Source organism: Podarcis cretensis (genome assembly GCF_951804945.1).
Source record: "Podarcis cretensis genome assembly, chromosome: 15".
NCBI lineage: Eukaryota > Metazoa > Chordata > Lepidosauria > Squamata > Lacertidae > Podarcis > Podarcis cretensis.
The window spans coordinates 43,865,276-43,881,024 of NC_137185.1; the positions used below are offsets into that span (position 1 = coordinate 43,865,276).

The 15,749-nt window shown below is 45.8% G+C and overlaps 1 protein-coding gene across 3 annotated transcripts in view; it reads right to left on the reverse strand.

Annotated features, from left to right (window-relative positions):
* The window catches only part of PDLIM2 (PDZ and LIM domain 2), a 56,025-nt gene that overhangs the window by 17,521 nt on the left and 22,755 nt on the right, over nt 1-15,749 (reverse strand). For all 3 annotated transcript variants that reach the window (XM_079955163.1, XM_079955161.1, XM_079955162.1), the window contains 4 exons: nt 15,575-15,726; nt 5,950-6,019; nt 1,953-2,146; nt 385-457 (listed from right to left, as the gene is read on the reverse strand). In XM_079955163.1, coding sequence (XP_079811289.1) covers nt 385-457; nt 1,953-2,146; nt 5,950-6,019; nt 15,575-15,726 — 489 coding nt within the window. The remainder of the gene's footprint in view (nt 1-384; nt 458-1,952; nt 2,147-5,949; nt 6,020-15,574; nt 15,727-15,749) is intronic.

The following is a 15,749-nucleotide window of genomic DNA, read 5'->3' on the forward strand; positions in this document are numbered from 1 at the left end:
CCAGGAGGAAGGAGAGGCAAGCAGAGCATTTGTGAGGCTGCATCACTTGCCAACACCCTGCCTCTTGTGTCCACGAGATGCAGGTACTGCCTCCCCAAACTGGTTCTGCCTCCCCAGCTCCCAGCTGTTGCTTGGAGACACCAGGTAAAAACAAGCAAACATCCCTAGCCAGGTGTGCTGCTAACACACAGCAACATGTGCAACAAAGCAGATAAAAACCAGAAGCTAAGGAGGACATGGCCTAAAGGGGGCAGCAGAAACAGGCTCCAGAAAGCATACTTTTAGGACAGGGTTCATCCCCAAGCATAGAGCAGCATGGATACATCGATGGTCCTATACAGGTATTATCCCCAGGGCTCCAAGGAGTCTCATAAGCATCTTTACCTGCTTGCTGCTTGAATGCTGCTGCCCATAGGGTTCATCAGAGATTCCCAGTGAGCTCTCCAGAGAATGTAAGCTGAAAGGAGAACACAGATATTACAGTGAATATCTGCACATTACAGGGAAGAAGTAACAAATAATTATCAGTGGCCCTCTAGATCTTGCTGGACTAAAACTCCCACCACCCAGAATTTTGTTGACAGTGTTCACACACACACACACACGCACACACAGAGAGAGAGAGAGAGAGAGAGAGAGAGAGAGAGAGGGAGAGAAACATGATGTTCTTTTAGGAGGGAGAAAACCCAAGCTACTGTGAAGAGCCCCAAAAGGCTCTCTCCATAATGGAGTGCACTGGGATCTGAATGCACCCTGACCAAAGAGAAAAAGATATTGTGGACAGCTCAGTGAATCCATCAGCTCAATGTACAGCAAAAGTGACAAAGAAAATTCTATATTAGAAAGAAGACTGAAAACAAAACAAAACAACATTACAATGTTAAAATCTATGGGGCATTTGGAATATTGTTGGGACAGTTCTGGTCACCACATCTCAAAAAGAATATTACAAAACTGGAAGTAGATAAAGAAAGGGGCAACCAGACTGAGCAAGAGGAAAGCATATCTTTCCAATAAGAAAGGATGAAGCATTTGGGGCCTTCTAATTTAAAGATGTCCAAAGGGGACCTGAGAGTTGCTAATAAAATGATACCCGAATGAGAAAAAGAGAGGGGCTGGATCAAGACCAGGCATAAGCAAACTTGGCCCTCCAGATGTTTTGGGACTACAACTCCCATCATCCCTGACCACTGGTCCTGTTAGCTAGGGATTGTGGGAGTTGTAGTTCCAAAACATCTGGAGGGCCGAGTTTGTCTATGCCTGATCTAGACACATCAAAAAAGTGTTTTAGGAAAACACATTGTAAATCTCAAAGTGGGAAATCTCCACAGTGCCATCTGGTGCCACAGTGTTATAATGTATATAAAACACTTTTTTAAAAAAAACTAATGTAGCTGAGTCCAAAGATTAGACTCTCCCACACAGTATGTATTAGAATTGGGATCAGCCAATGAGTTTGATTGGAAGTCAATTCAGGTCAGACAAAAGAAAATATTTTATACAATGCATCAGTAACTTATGGAATTCAATGGGATGCAATGATTTAGGCTCTGTACATATCCATGTTTACTCTTCACCCAGTGTGCTTCCACTGCTGGTTCGGGAAGTGGCGTACAGATGACATTAGTCACAATCCATACCTTTCCCATATCTATCCTGCTGCTTCTTATGAAATACTGTGTTTTGATGCATTTTCCCAAACACCCCCTTCAATTCAAATGGAGAAAGAGAGTGATCTAGCTATGTTTTAAACCAGCCTTAAGACTGATTTAAAAGGGGGTTGCAGCTGCTATGACTGGCCATGGAGATTCCATTGGACTGATGCAGTAGACCTCAAATTCCAATGTTTTGCGGGGAGGACTCTTGCCAGGAAGAAACCCACAAACATGGAGGCATCTGGCTGCTTACAGGAAACAGGAGGCAGAGTCACATGGATCAGGATTATTATATACCTGCGGCTGTTCACCACGGATTCCCCTCTGTCCTCACTGGGTAGCTCAGGCCTCTGGGGACCGTATGGGCTACCAGCTCGGTATCCAGGAGATGAAGGAGAGTAGGGACTGCTGGGCCGTGGACTGATGGAGGCTGGGCTGGAGTAGGAAGATCTCACTGAGTTCTGACCATCATCTCTGGTTCTTACAACATCCTACAGGAGAAGTCCATAAAAAAACCACGTCAAGACAGATAGGCTGCATAGGTAAAGGTAAAGGGACCCATGACCATTAGGTCCGGTCGTGGCCGACTCTGGGGTTGCAGCGCTCATCTCGCTTTATTGGCCAAGGGAGCCGGCGTACAGCTTCCAGGTCACGTGGCCAGCATGACGAAGCCGCTTCTGGCGAACCAGAGCAGCGCATGGAAACACCATTTACCTTCCTGCCAGAGCAGTACCTATTTATCTACTTGCACTTTGACGTGCTTTGGAAGTGCTAGGTTGGCAGGAGCAGGGACCGAGCAACGGGAGCTCACCCTGTCACGGGGCTTCGAACCGCCGACCTTCTGATCGGCAAGTCCTAGGCTCTGTGGTTTAACCCACAGCGCCACCCACGTCCCTGATAGGCTGCATAGAGACACATAAATCTGCTTTATTACTGGTCCATCTAGCTCAGATCATCAGACCAAGTCAGATCATTGGTCCATCTAGCTCATAATTGTCTACACTAAATGAAACACCTCTCCAGAGTTTTAGGCAGGGGACATTCCCAACCCTGCCTGGAGATGCTGGTGTTGAACCTGGGACCTTCTGTAGGTAAAGAAAATCCAAGTGACACCACCTATAGCCCATAATAATCAACATTAACTACTCTTTGATGGTATCTCAAAAGTTAATGCACAAGAAAGTTTCCCTCTACCTGCTTTAATAATAACACGAGTCTTGGCTCAGCCCTGTTTTGTTCCCATGCAGGGTTAGGAAAGTTTGAAAGGGATCAGTTCTGTGGGAAGGACCATCAATGTGATCACTGAGGCAGGACAATGCTGGCAGAGCAGCAATCGCCTGTCAGAGCCTGCCCATGGAACTGCTTCCTTTCTCAGGTTATCAGAAGTGTGTGGGAACGGCTAGGGCTCAGTGACTCGGCACCACTCAGGGAGCCTGCCCATCCCATTAGGGATTCCATGGCCGTTTCCTCAGGTTGTCAAGTTGTTTTAAAACAAGATTTATATAATGCTTAACAAAAATCTCTAAGTGGTTTACAAGAAACAGTTAGAAAAAAGAAAACAATAATAAAACCAGACTTTAAAAGCAAACTTTGGAAAATACACATAAAATTTATAAGCACATAGCTAAAATGAACACTTAAAAAACCAATGTACGTAATAAAATTACATGTCTGCATTGGCTTACATAAACAAAACAGATTTTAGTTGGTGCCAAAAGGTTTTAAGTGAGTGTCACTTAATGTCTATTTGGCACTATGTGGTATAAAAATAATGTTAATAATAATAATAATAATAATAATAATAATAATAATAATAATAATGAAAGGTACACACCCAGCATTAACTGGCAGAGAGTTTTGGGAAATGGGTGCAGCTACACTCAAGTAACAAATTGGCAGCCAGAGTAGACATCTCAGCAACAGTGTAATATGCTACAAGAGTCTTGGTCTTATTTTTGATAAACTTTCGTCCCATGGCAGCAGCTGAAGTAGTGCAGGAGAAGACTACTGTCAGAGAAGGGCCTTTCACAGGCTGCCTCTGCCAATCAGAGTGAAAACTACAAAGGACCCAGTGGCGTAGCGTGGGGGGTGCAGGGGGGGCCGGCCGCACCGGGCGCAACATCTGGGGATTAGGGTAATCCACGGGTTAGGGGGCGCAAATCCACGGGTTAGGGGGCGCAAATCCATGGGTTAGGGGGCGCAAATTACTTGCCTTGCCCCGGGTGCTGATAACCCACGCTACGCCACTGAAAGGACCTGAGAAAAAGATTGTATGTCAAAAATGTAGGTGGAGAGAGATGGATGCCCAGGGGCAGAAGCCCTCAACATAAACCTCTTAAGCCTCGGCTTTCATGGAAACAGAAATTCAGCAACAAAGGCAAGCAGAGGCCTGTATCCGTGAATGACCCATAAGCACCTGAAAGTTTGTTGAAGAGCTGACATTCTCAACAAACTGAGATGTAATGATACATTTCCATGTATCACCTATATTCATATCCTGGCAGAGATACGTGATCACAACTCAAACCACAGTATGTGTTTTTTGGAGTACGTGTCTCACGTTGGCCTCTTTCTATGTGCACATGTGTCTCTGTGTGTTTAACAATAAGAGATCCGAATCATGGATCTGCTACAGGTGTCTTCCCCAAACCTGCACCCGCCAACTGCCATCAGCCCCAGTCAGCACATTGGGAAAGCCATGTCTATTTACACCTTCATTCTGACCAAACTTAGCATAGAATTTTATTATATAAATACTGGAGATATCAGGCTGCTTTTTCCAATTTGTGTTGGAATTATCTGAAAGCAAAGCAATACTGGAAAGCTATCTGTGAAATGGTTGAATTGGGGTATTTTTTTAACAGATCCTTTAAATGTTTGAATTGAAAGTGCTTGATGGCTTGCTGCCAATAGGAAAACAACCAGTTTGGCAAATACCGTATTTTTTGCTCTATAAGACTCACTTTTTCCCTCCTAAAAAGTAAGGGGAAATGTGTGTGCGTCTTATGGAGCAAATGCAGGCTGCACAGCTATCCCAGAAGCCAGAACAGCAAGAGGGATTGCTGCTTTCGCTGCGCAGCGATCCCTTTTGCTGTTCTGGCTTCTGGGATTCAGAATATATTTTTTTCTTGTTTTCCTCCTCCAAAAACTAGGTGTGCCTTATGGTCTGGTGCGTCTTATAGAGTGAAAAATGTGGCAATCACTGCAGCTAAAATTGGCTGAGTGAGACACTGGAAAACTGACACTGTTCTGTCAATTGTAGGATGGCGAAGGAAGATTCTTGATACGGATGAAGGAGGAAAACTTACATAATTATACACAGGCAAATAAAGAAAAACATTACCCCAAGATTTGAGTTAAATGAGCCAGGTATAAGGAATGTTGGAATACATAACACCCATCAATGTTTGTGTTGTCCAGTGGTTTTCACTTTGTGCCTATTTGTAATGCTAACTTTTAGGAAAAAGGAATATCACAGCCCTGATCTCTATAGTATGGCAGAAGAGGGGCGATATCAATGCAGTGGGGGGGGGGGGGACTTCATTTTTAGACCAAAGGCTGAATTCCTAGTTGGGGCACATGATAGCGGTAGCTGGGGCAGCGGAGGAGACTCGTATCTTTGCACACAGTCCAGCTGTGGCCCAGCGAACAAGTTTCCACACCTGCAGCTCTCCATCAGGGAAGCAAGGAGCCAGTTCAAGAGCCCAAGGACAGATTCCCGCTAGGCAAAAAAACTGGAGGCAGTTATGGAACAGGTTCAGTGAGAGGTGTAACCCAGGCAGGAGGTGTGGCCTGTGAAGAGTTCTGAGGGCCAGGTAAGAGGTAGCAGAGGGCCACACTTAGGTTAGATATGTATTGATGGGTCAAGGGAACAGTGCCCAGCTGCCTTTCTGTATGTGAAGAGGAAAAGAAAAAGGCCCCCCTTAGGGAGATCCACTTTGCCTCAGCTTTTCTTGCTCTGTGGAAGGCAAGTAAAACCATTTTATTCCCGTTAAATCATTAGCTCTCTTAATGAATTGTTACGCAGCACAGCTCTATGTAAAAGTAAAACCCACTGGTTTATTCCCTAGGTACTATTTTCTAAAGTTTTATCAGATGTATTTTTTAATATTCTGTCTTGTTTTAATATTTTTAATTGTATTTATTGATGTTTTCAAATCTTTGTTAGTCACTTTGACAGAAATATGGGGTGTAAATTACTGACAAAAAATACATACATAAAATGCATGGTTCAGGATGCCCCACCGTATACTTTAATCTAGAGACTTGGTGGCAGAAGCAGAGGGGTGCTCACCTGAAACCGTATGGACAACAACTCTGCTGAACTCTCACCATTCGTCTGACTGGGAGAAAATTGTTGAGACCTGGAAAAGAGACGAAGAAGATTGATAGGGAACAAAATAGTCAGTGGGCTAGCAGTTTCCTTGACGTCTGTGCTACTCTAAGCAACCACCCGCAAGGCCTTATAAGCAGGCCAGTCTTGCAGTGAATCCAGAAGAAAGTGCATCCACAGGGTTCAAAGGTCATTGAAGAATGAGATGCCATCTCTAACCCTAAGCTTGTAGAAATTGATATTCTTACTGCAAAGCATTCTAAGTGGTTAACATATTAATCTATAAAATGCACTCAAATTACAAATGGAAATTTAACACATAGTATAATATCTTTTTTAAAAATGACATCTAAAAATTGTGTTCCTAGCTATTATGATTACAGGAGCAGTATAATTTTTATTGTGTAAAACAATTTCTTCTCAAATCTGAGGAACCAGGGGGTAGTTTTATTTTGGTATGTGCTGATTTCAAAAAGTGTTAAGATTTCTGGTCCAGTGTGTGTACCACATCCCCATTTATACCTTGAGTAGCCTTACTTTGCACCCCCTCCCATGAACACACACACACACACACACACACACACACACACACTGCTTCTCCCACAAAGGGTGTTCACTATATGGCTTTCAAATGAGGCACAGATGGCAAGTATGAGAGCTACCCTAATACTGCTGCCCTCCCACCAGGATAAACAGAGAGCTGCCCTCCCATATAGGGATCAAAGCAGCCTTGTACTACCCCCAACTAACCTCCATCAGAGGAGGTGCTGGCTCCAGCCGCAAAACAAGGGGCACGGTTGGATACCTCCCCTGCCCCCAATCCCAGACTCTGAAATGGGCGGGGTGGTCAGAGAGAAGCGGCTGCCTTTATATTCTCTCAAGAGGAATGCATCTGGGGCTTTGATGTAGCTGGAATCTGGAATTCATTAAAGGGAATTAAATCAGGCAGGGGAGGGTAGGCAGTGCAGTGAGATGGGGATGAGGACAGGACGCAGAGAGCAAAGGGGATGATGACAAATAGGCAGGATATGGCACAGTCCACAGGACCACATATTTATGGTAAGCATGCTTCAAGGATAGTCTGTATTCTTTGGGAAGTGGGGGGGGGGGAATATTTTCCAGATAGCAGTCCAAGCCCAGAGGCATTTATTGCCATGAAAAAGAAAACCACAATTACTTGCAAGGACTCCATAAGGTTGGCACCAGCTAGCAATGAGTTTCCCAGTCATTAAGGTGTATGAATATGCAAATAGATATCTCACACGCATCACCTTTAAAATGAAGACAGTGAGATGTATCATTAAAGCATAGAATCTCTCAGTTTCTCATAATTAGCAAATAGCTTTTATTTTCTCAACAGTCAAACTGTTGGCATGCTTTGCACCAGTGGTGGGCAGGAGTTATAGTAAGCAGTCATACAGGTATATCACACCAGACCAATGGTCCATCTAGTGCACTACTGTCCACTCTCCATGGATTCAGAGAAGAGTCTTTTGCAGCCCGACCTGGAGATGCCAGGAACCTTTAACTTGCTCAGCCTGCATCTACTGGCAGCACACCCTCCAATGAAAAAAGGGACACTCTATTCTCCACCAGGAAGCTTCTCCGTACTTGATCTCCCGCACACCTAACGTCATATACACATTGACATCTGTCACCTTGAGCTGATGACAACCTCTCCAAGGAACCTGCCTCACAGAATTGTTGTAAACAGATAAATGGAATGAGCCACCTTGAAAAAGGCAGGAAAAGGTGCGATATAGTAATAGCAATAGTAAGAATGGAAACTGTGAGAATGATCAGGAACATACTAGAGAGTAACTGAACTCATTGGGGACTTTGTTCTGAGTAGAAATGTTTAGGATTGCAATGTAAGGCTGCACAGTCTTTACCCAGATACCTGGGAGTAAGCTCCATTGAATACAGTGGGCCTTACTTCTGAGTAGACAGTGTAAGGCTCAGTTTACAATAAAGGAATAAACACTCAATGCATTTCCTAAAAAATGGCTGGCTGCTGAAGCATTGCAATGAAAGAATTTAATGTGGATCGGTTACATTTTCCTTCAATATTATAGGAAGTTCTACAGGTATATGCCAGCATCACTGTTTCTTTCATTTGGTGTAAATATTTTATTTTCAGTATAAACAGGACTCCATTTAATCATGACAAAAGTTCCTGTTTCCCAAAAGGACAGGAGGGGGGTGGGTCTGACCACTTTAAATTGTTCGCCAATACATGAAGGGGAGGAAAAAGGAAAAGTGGAACATTTTGGGATCAAATTAGAGAGCAAGATGGCTTCAGTAATTCTGGGACTATCCCTGGAAAATCAGGACACTTGGAGGGTTTGTGGGGGATCATTGGACTATATGTGGTGGGCTGTGTTTCTGAGACCCAGTTATTAACAGCATCAACAGCACAAAGGCTGAACTGTACTAACCCAGATGTAATTCATACTTCAATTTTTAGGTCATCCTAGAATACAGCTCATGGGGTGCATTAGACAATTGGCTCCACTCCTGAGCTGCCATTTGGACCAGGCTTTGGATGGAGACGCGGGTGGTGCTGTGGGTAAAACCTCAGCGCCTAGGACTTGTCGATCGCATGGTCGGCGGTTCGTATCCCCGCGGCGGGGTGAGCTCCCGTCTTTCGGTCCCAGCTCCTGCCCACCTAGCAGTTCGAAAGCACCCTTAAGTGCAAGTAGATAAATAGGGACCGCTTTATAGCGGGAAGGTAAACGGCGTTCCGTGTGCTGCTCTGGTGCCGGTTCGCCAGAGCAGCTTCGTCACGCTGGCCACGTGACCCAGAAGTGTCTCCGGACAGCGCTGGCTCCCGGCCTCTTAAGCGAGATGAGCGCACAACCCTAGAGTCTGTCAAGACTGGCCCGTACGGGCAGGGGTACCTTTACCTTTACCTTTACCTTTACCTTTACCTTTACCTTTACCTTGGATGGAGAACCTCAGAGTCAGAGTAACAAAAGAAAGGAGATCCTGCAAGCCTGCCCACATCTACTTTACCCTGTACTCAGTTTAAAATTTGGTACAGCCTCCAAGGAGACATATAATTGCCTCAACTGGGAGGCAGATTAAGCCTGAAAGCTACCAACTGGCCATTCCTAGCATGAAGGCTGATAGCAAGTCCTTATTGTCATGTAATTACGTGAGTGTGTGCTTATCTGCAGAGCCCATCTTTATGTGGAATAAGTAACTGTCAGGGTACCATTAGCATGGCAACCTAAATCTATGTTTGCAAGGGGGGGATGCAAAATAATTCCCAGCTCCTAGACTTTTAAGTGAGGGTCAGTCAAGGACAAAACTCCTCAAAAAAAAAAAGGAAAAAGAAAAGGTACACAAAGAAGGAATTATTTTTCAAATCTGCATTATACCTTGGGTCCATCTATATCAATTTGTCTACAATGAATGGCAGCAGGTCTCCAGAGTCTGCCGGGGATGGAACCCAGGACCTGCCACTAAACTAGGGTTCTTCCCCTCAGGCAGGGGTGCCCGGGGCACCCTCAGACGCACATCCCATGGTGCCTGTCAAGGCGTCTGCTCTTCTCAATTTCTATTTTTTAAATTGAGGGAGGGTTGCCTTTTGTGGTTGTTCAGTTGTGGGGGGTTGCTTGTTTGGAGAGCCTTGTTATGCTACTTTTTGTCTGTATTTTAAAGTACAGGAGTGATTTGCCTACGTTTTTTGAGGGGTGGGGGGAGTCTGAGTATTGCCAGTTCTCTTATGTGAAATTCATATTTTGTAGTGAGCGCAGCAGTTTCCTATATTTCCAAATATGCTTATGGGCTTAAAAGAGTTGGGGAGGGAATACTTCATAAATGGGAGGCTTCATCCCCAGTAATTTTTTAAGAGGTTCTATTCACCAATTTATGCAATGCATTTCTGCATTCCTATGGTAGACTGTAGCCAACATAAAAATAAAGGCGGGACCCCTGGCCCCACAGAAGGAGGCAGAGGGGGCCTGTTCTGGGCTCAGCAAAGAAGAGGCCCAGCTCCAAGCCAGCAAGATCTGGGTGGGACCAAGGCCAGACTGAGGTAACTTCAGCCAGAGAGTTTCATCTGGAGAGTCTGAAAATCAAGTTGAGAAGCTTCCAGAAGGGCAGAAAGGAAGACGGGGAGGGCTGATGTAGATGGGCCTGAAAATCTGCATGACCATAAATGGCTTTCCACCAAGAATCAGGCAAGATCAAGTGGCGACTTCTCAGAACCTAAGCCTTAAAAAACCCCAAAGTATCTCTCCTGAGTGTTATCTGAAGAACAAGTTTTGAATATTAGTGGTAAAAAGTGCAAGAGAGGAAATCCCCGCTTTAAACTTTACCTCAGTCACAAATTCTTTAGGTGGCCTTAGGCAAGTAAGTCACTGTTCCCTCAGCCAAAACTCCCCATCTGGGCAAAACAGTGCTGTACTGTAACTTCCAGGATAATGTGCATGATGCACTTTGGACATTTGTCTGAAGCATTAGAGGTGGAAACTGCCTCCCCGCAAGCTGGTCCAGCCAGCTCAGTCTGGTTCCCAGCGACTGGGAATGGCTCTCTGGGGTTCCAGGCGGGGGACCTTCCCAGCCCCCCCTGGAGAGGCCAGGGACGGAAGCGGGGATTTTCTGCATGCAAAGCAAATGCTCTACCACAGAGCTATGGCCCTCCCCCCCTTTTTTAAAAAAATACTAGGTATAGCTCCTCCTGTGCAGGAAAATGGGTGTCCACCGTGTGGGGATGCTGCCCACACTTACAGGAAGAGGGAGAGGGATAGAGGGAGAAACCTCCAGGGCAATCTCTGGAAGAGAGTGGAGACAGAGGGTTGCGAATGGGAATTGCCCCCAAGTGGTCAAGGAACAATGGCAGCAGGAAGTAGGGATGTTGGAGAATTTAGGTGGAAGTGTGAATGGAAATTGTTTATATTAACATTCATCTCATTCCACAACGGAAATCTATTCAGCAAATATGATCTGTTTTAGCTGTTATTATTTCCAGTCCACAAATGATACATAATGATACATAATTCATACCACCCAAAAATTTGCACTGTATTTATTTTGCATTGAAATGAATGGTGTGGAATTGTGTAATGATAACTTGATTTATATATAACACCACAGTGGACAGTAAGAAGCCCATCTGTAACCGAAAGGGAACGGTGCTGTATGAGATGAACGCAAGGCTGGAATGGAAACCAAAGCTTTCTTCCATCCCTAGCAAGGAGCGACACACAAACCCAAGTCCTCACCTGGCTATGGCTGAAGGGCTCTCCAAAGAACAGTCAGAAACTCAGGGAGAAAAATCTGAGCTTTTAGTACAATATTCTGCACTGCCACTTCCAACTGAGGTTTCTGACATAGACCTCAATGTTTGCTACTTCAGAGAAAGAGAGACAAAAAGGCACCCAGCACTGAGCCAACTCAAAGAGCTCCAAGCGCCCCAGGACAACTGCAGGGTGGGGGCAGAGAGGGTGGAGGAGGAAGAGAAAAAGATGAGCCGAAGGCCCCGGAATGAGAGGAATGCTGCCTCCTGAAGCTCCTTCAGTTCGGTTTGTCGGTTTTGGGGTGGTGCCAAGATACATTAAGACTTTCCAACTCTCATCTAGCATCCGTTGCATGTCAAAAGCAGAAGAAACAAGGAAAGGGGACCCAGCAGTGAGGCAGAAGACTGACCAAGTGGCCAAGTGGTGCAGAAAGGCATGTTGCTGTACCCTGCCCAGCTGGTCTGCAGAACACTCATGTGCGCATGCCACAGCACTGTGAGCCTGCAAGCCAGGAGAGGCGTTGACAAGGCCCTGTCAAGGCTCACACTGCGGGTGTTGAGTGGGACAGTTCAGGTTGAACCCCAGCTGCCAGGCACCACCTGCACGGCATAATGAAAGCACAATTATACCGCTTTAAGCCATGTAAAGGATGCTGAGAGTTGTTAGGAGGAGACCCCTATTCCTTCACGGAGGTACAATTTCCTGAGTTCCCTGCAAAGGAGATTGATTGTTAAACCATTCTGCAAATTGTAGCTGGGGGGCGGGAGGGGTCTCCTAGCAACTCTTACAACTCATAGCAAACTACAGTTCCCATGATTCTTTGGCAGAAGCCACAATTGTGTAAAGTGGTGCAATACCGCTTTAAGTGGATAGCACAGATCGGGCCCCAGAAAGGAACTTGAGGAACCTGAGCTAGGGCTGTACCCCACTCCGCAGCCACTGCCCCCAACCACACACACTCCAGGACTCCCTCATGATCTGAACTCAGCTGTGCTGCACCTGAGGCTGCAGGCCAAACTCCAGTATCGGCCAGCACTGGGTGGGGAAAGAGAATATCTGAGTCATGCCAGTAGAAGACCACACCCTGGACAGCGGCCTGTTGTCAAATGGCTTTACACAATGCAACAGTCTGCTTCTTCCCCTTCATCCCTCTCCCCACCCCCAAGACAAGGCCAAGTTTCGTCTGTCACAGAGTCTGACTCATCGGAGACTAGGAGATTGCTACCCGTTTCCCCGCCCTGGGCAATATTGCCAGCCTTGCCCACATGTGCAGTGCCCCAAAGGCTACTTCACAGCTCACTAGCTTTGCAGTCACATGCAGGCTCATGTGGGATTATTACAGACCCAGCTGGGCTTATGCAACAGGGCACAGGAAAACTCCAGCACCGGACCCAGCGGGAGGTGCATCTTCAACACGCCTCGAAGCAGAGTTATTTTGGCTTACTTCACTTTCACAGGCCCTTTGAAAGGAGGAGAATCTGTGTGCAAACACAGAGCTTTTTTTTGTTTGTTTTTGTAAACATTCTTCCAAAACAAGTATCAATTGCCACCATTAAGTTTGAAAAGGGAAATTCAGGATTAGCAAGGAGAGTGCCAGTGGGCTGAGGTTTTCCACACACATCTGTCCTGTGCTCTGTAGCATGCTTTGCCCAACAACAGAATCCCAGAAGGGCCTGCCCCACCCTGGCGGTGAGACAAGCTCTCGCCCATCGCCCAAAAAGTCCTCTGCGCTCTGTTACTCCCTCTCTCTGCACCAAGGAGTCTTAATTTGCCAGCTTTGATAGCTGGATGCCAGGCGCAGCAGGAAAAGTAAGACGACTGCTGGGCTGTTATTTTTTGAGCCCACCATTGGTGCTAGTCAATGGGGTTGTTTAAAATGTACTCATACAAAAGCAAGTTAGTTTTTTAGGATTTCTCCCACCACCCATTGGGAAGAAATGATCACACACACACACACACACACACACACTACACTGGGAACCGTTCTTGGCAGGCTTTCTAGTCCTTTCGGCAGACAAAAGAAATTTTGAAAGTACTTTGAAACTTGAGGCTCAAAAGCAGAGCAAATTTCAGGCAAATATTTCAGCTACCTAAGAGTAAGGCTTTTTTTATTCCTCCTCCCCCCTCTAAGCCAACTTTCTGTTCTCATGCCTCAGCTGCCTCACTCCCCTCCTCAAAAGCCTTTTCTCTTGCCTTGGCATCTGCCAGGCCTGTGCTTAACCAAAATCCATCTTAATTCTACAAAAACATAACAATAAAATAACAATACACTGCAATAAACATACATTGTGCAGATTAGGTTTCTGTCATAATTCTTATGGTAGAATTTGATCTTCCTTGGCCACAGAATCTGTGCATGTAGAGTAGACACACCGGTATAAATAAAGCAGAACCAGAGCAGCACCAAGAAGTTGGTTTTGACCCCCTCACACAGGACACCCCTCATCTGCAGGGCTTACCAAGCTGCACCTTCCAAATTCCCTTTGGCACAGAATATACAGACAAGCACTGCCCCTTCCCCCCTTCTCCCCAAGAACAGCCCCAGGCTCTAGAACCAGTCAGACCTGGGCAGCAGGGGAAAAACTGCCCAAGCTGCTTCTCTTCCCAGCTAATCCGCCCCAGCTTAGCTTTGTGCTGCTTTGCAAACCACTAGCATGCTCTCAGAGCCAAAAATATAGCTCCTGAACACTGCACAAGGGAAACCAATAGTCAGTCAACTCCAGCCAGCCAGACCCTGGCTCTGTCCTTATAACCCACAAGCTGTATTCAGAACAGACCTCATGCCCTATGTACACAAAAGATCAGGGATTTTAGCTGCTTTTCCCTGCACCTTCCAGGGTACAGCCAAGGAGATGGCTGGGTGCACCATTTCAGAGTGTCTGACCCCTGCAGTCCCCACGTATGACAAGCAGGCCCAGAGTGGGCTCCTAAGGACAGACAATAACACAAAACAGCAAACACCTAAATGCTCATAGGTTTTAATATACACTTATTTAAGAGTGTTCTTAAAATGTAAAAAGTCCTAGCACCCTATCTGTCACCCCAGTTTGTTTGCATTAACTGGCCTGAGAACTGGGACTGGGTTACTTCTTACTGCTCTTTTTCAACATTAACAGAAGGCTCCAGGAGTTACTCCAAGGAGGCCCTGCCCACCTCCCAAGCCTTTAACCCACAGCAGAACGTGAACCAATGGCCAGGAACCTTAGGGCGCTTCCCATAATGGAGGCCACAGGCAGTAGCCTCACAGTTCCCACTTTGGACAGACACAGTCCATTCCTATTCCTGGTGCAACCGGTCCACTTGTCCCTTTGCGTCTTTATCTCAAGAGTGGGCAGATGTCAGCCTTGCCTAGCCTAAATTGTTGTTGTTTTGTTTTGCTTTGCTTTGCTTTTGCTTTTTTTTTTTTTTACTAGCATCTCATGAATCTGCCAACCAGATCCAGATGCGAAACTGTAGGGTGGAAGAGATTCATTTAGGATTACGGAAGAGGGTGCATCTGAGCACATGTCCAGCACAAGAGTCTGTTTTCAAAACCAGAACTGAGCTCACAGTAACACCCCAAAAATCACAACTGGTTCCCCCCAAGTGTTTTAGCAGTCAAATTCAGCAGTGGAGGTGGCAAACTTTTTAGGTGTTCCAATTCCAATCTTCTGCAAGTTACCCAGAGAGCAACACTCCACTCTCTACTCCATCTTCTGTTTACAGTAAGCAGAAGCTAGAGTTTCTTCTGCAGTCACTCTTGACAGGATGTATTCCTCCTCCTTCCTTTTAAATAAGGCCCCTCACTTTCAATGCAGGAACATCCATGGGCCTTTACTCAGCAACCACGGATCAATATCCTGAATTTTATGAAATTAAATGGCATTTGTGGGAGAACCAAGCAATTGGTAGAGAGCACCATACTTGCCTTTTGTTAACTGACACAGAAAAGAAAGGACAACCCACTGCAGCTGAAACTAAGAGCTAAAAGCATCCTTCCCAGCTCCTAAAAGAGCAGTTCTTGTCCCCCTCAAGACAGGAGAGCAGTTGCTAGAACTTCCCAAAGCAGCAGGATTGCAGAATGGCAGCCCTATTTGTCCACAACCCAAGTGGAAATGGAGAGAAGGACTGCAACTGTCCATCCAGGAAAAAGCACTAAAATGTTCTCATGTTTGATTATTGACATTGCTCATTCCAGTTTTGTGCCTTTCAGTATTCCTTTATTTTACTTTCACTGATGACATCATTAAAGGCACAGTGAAGGAATGGATGCTCTGATTTGGCTCCCCAAAACTATGGGGCCAGGAACCTCTGGCGCAATTGCTTGTGGTTAATTCGGCCCTTGCTACCGGCAACCTTACCTGTCCACCTGCAGCTGCAGCTGCCCAGAGCTCTGCTTAATCTTGTTCTGTGCTTCCACGTTGAGCATCTCGGAAGTGCTCTCTCCATTGATGGAGATTATGACATCACCAGGACGAAGGTCACCTAGAGCTGCTTTGCCATGCTCAGTCACCTGCATAAAGAACGAGAAAGGCA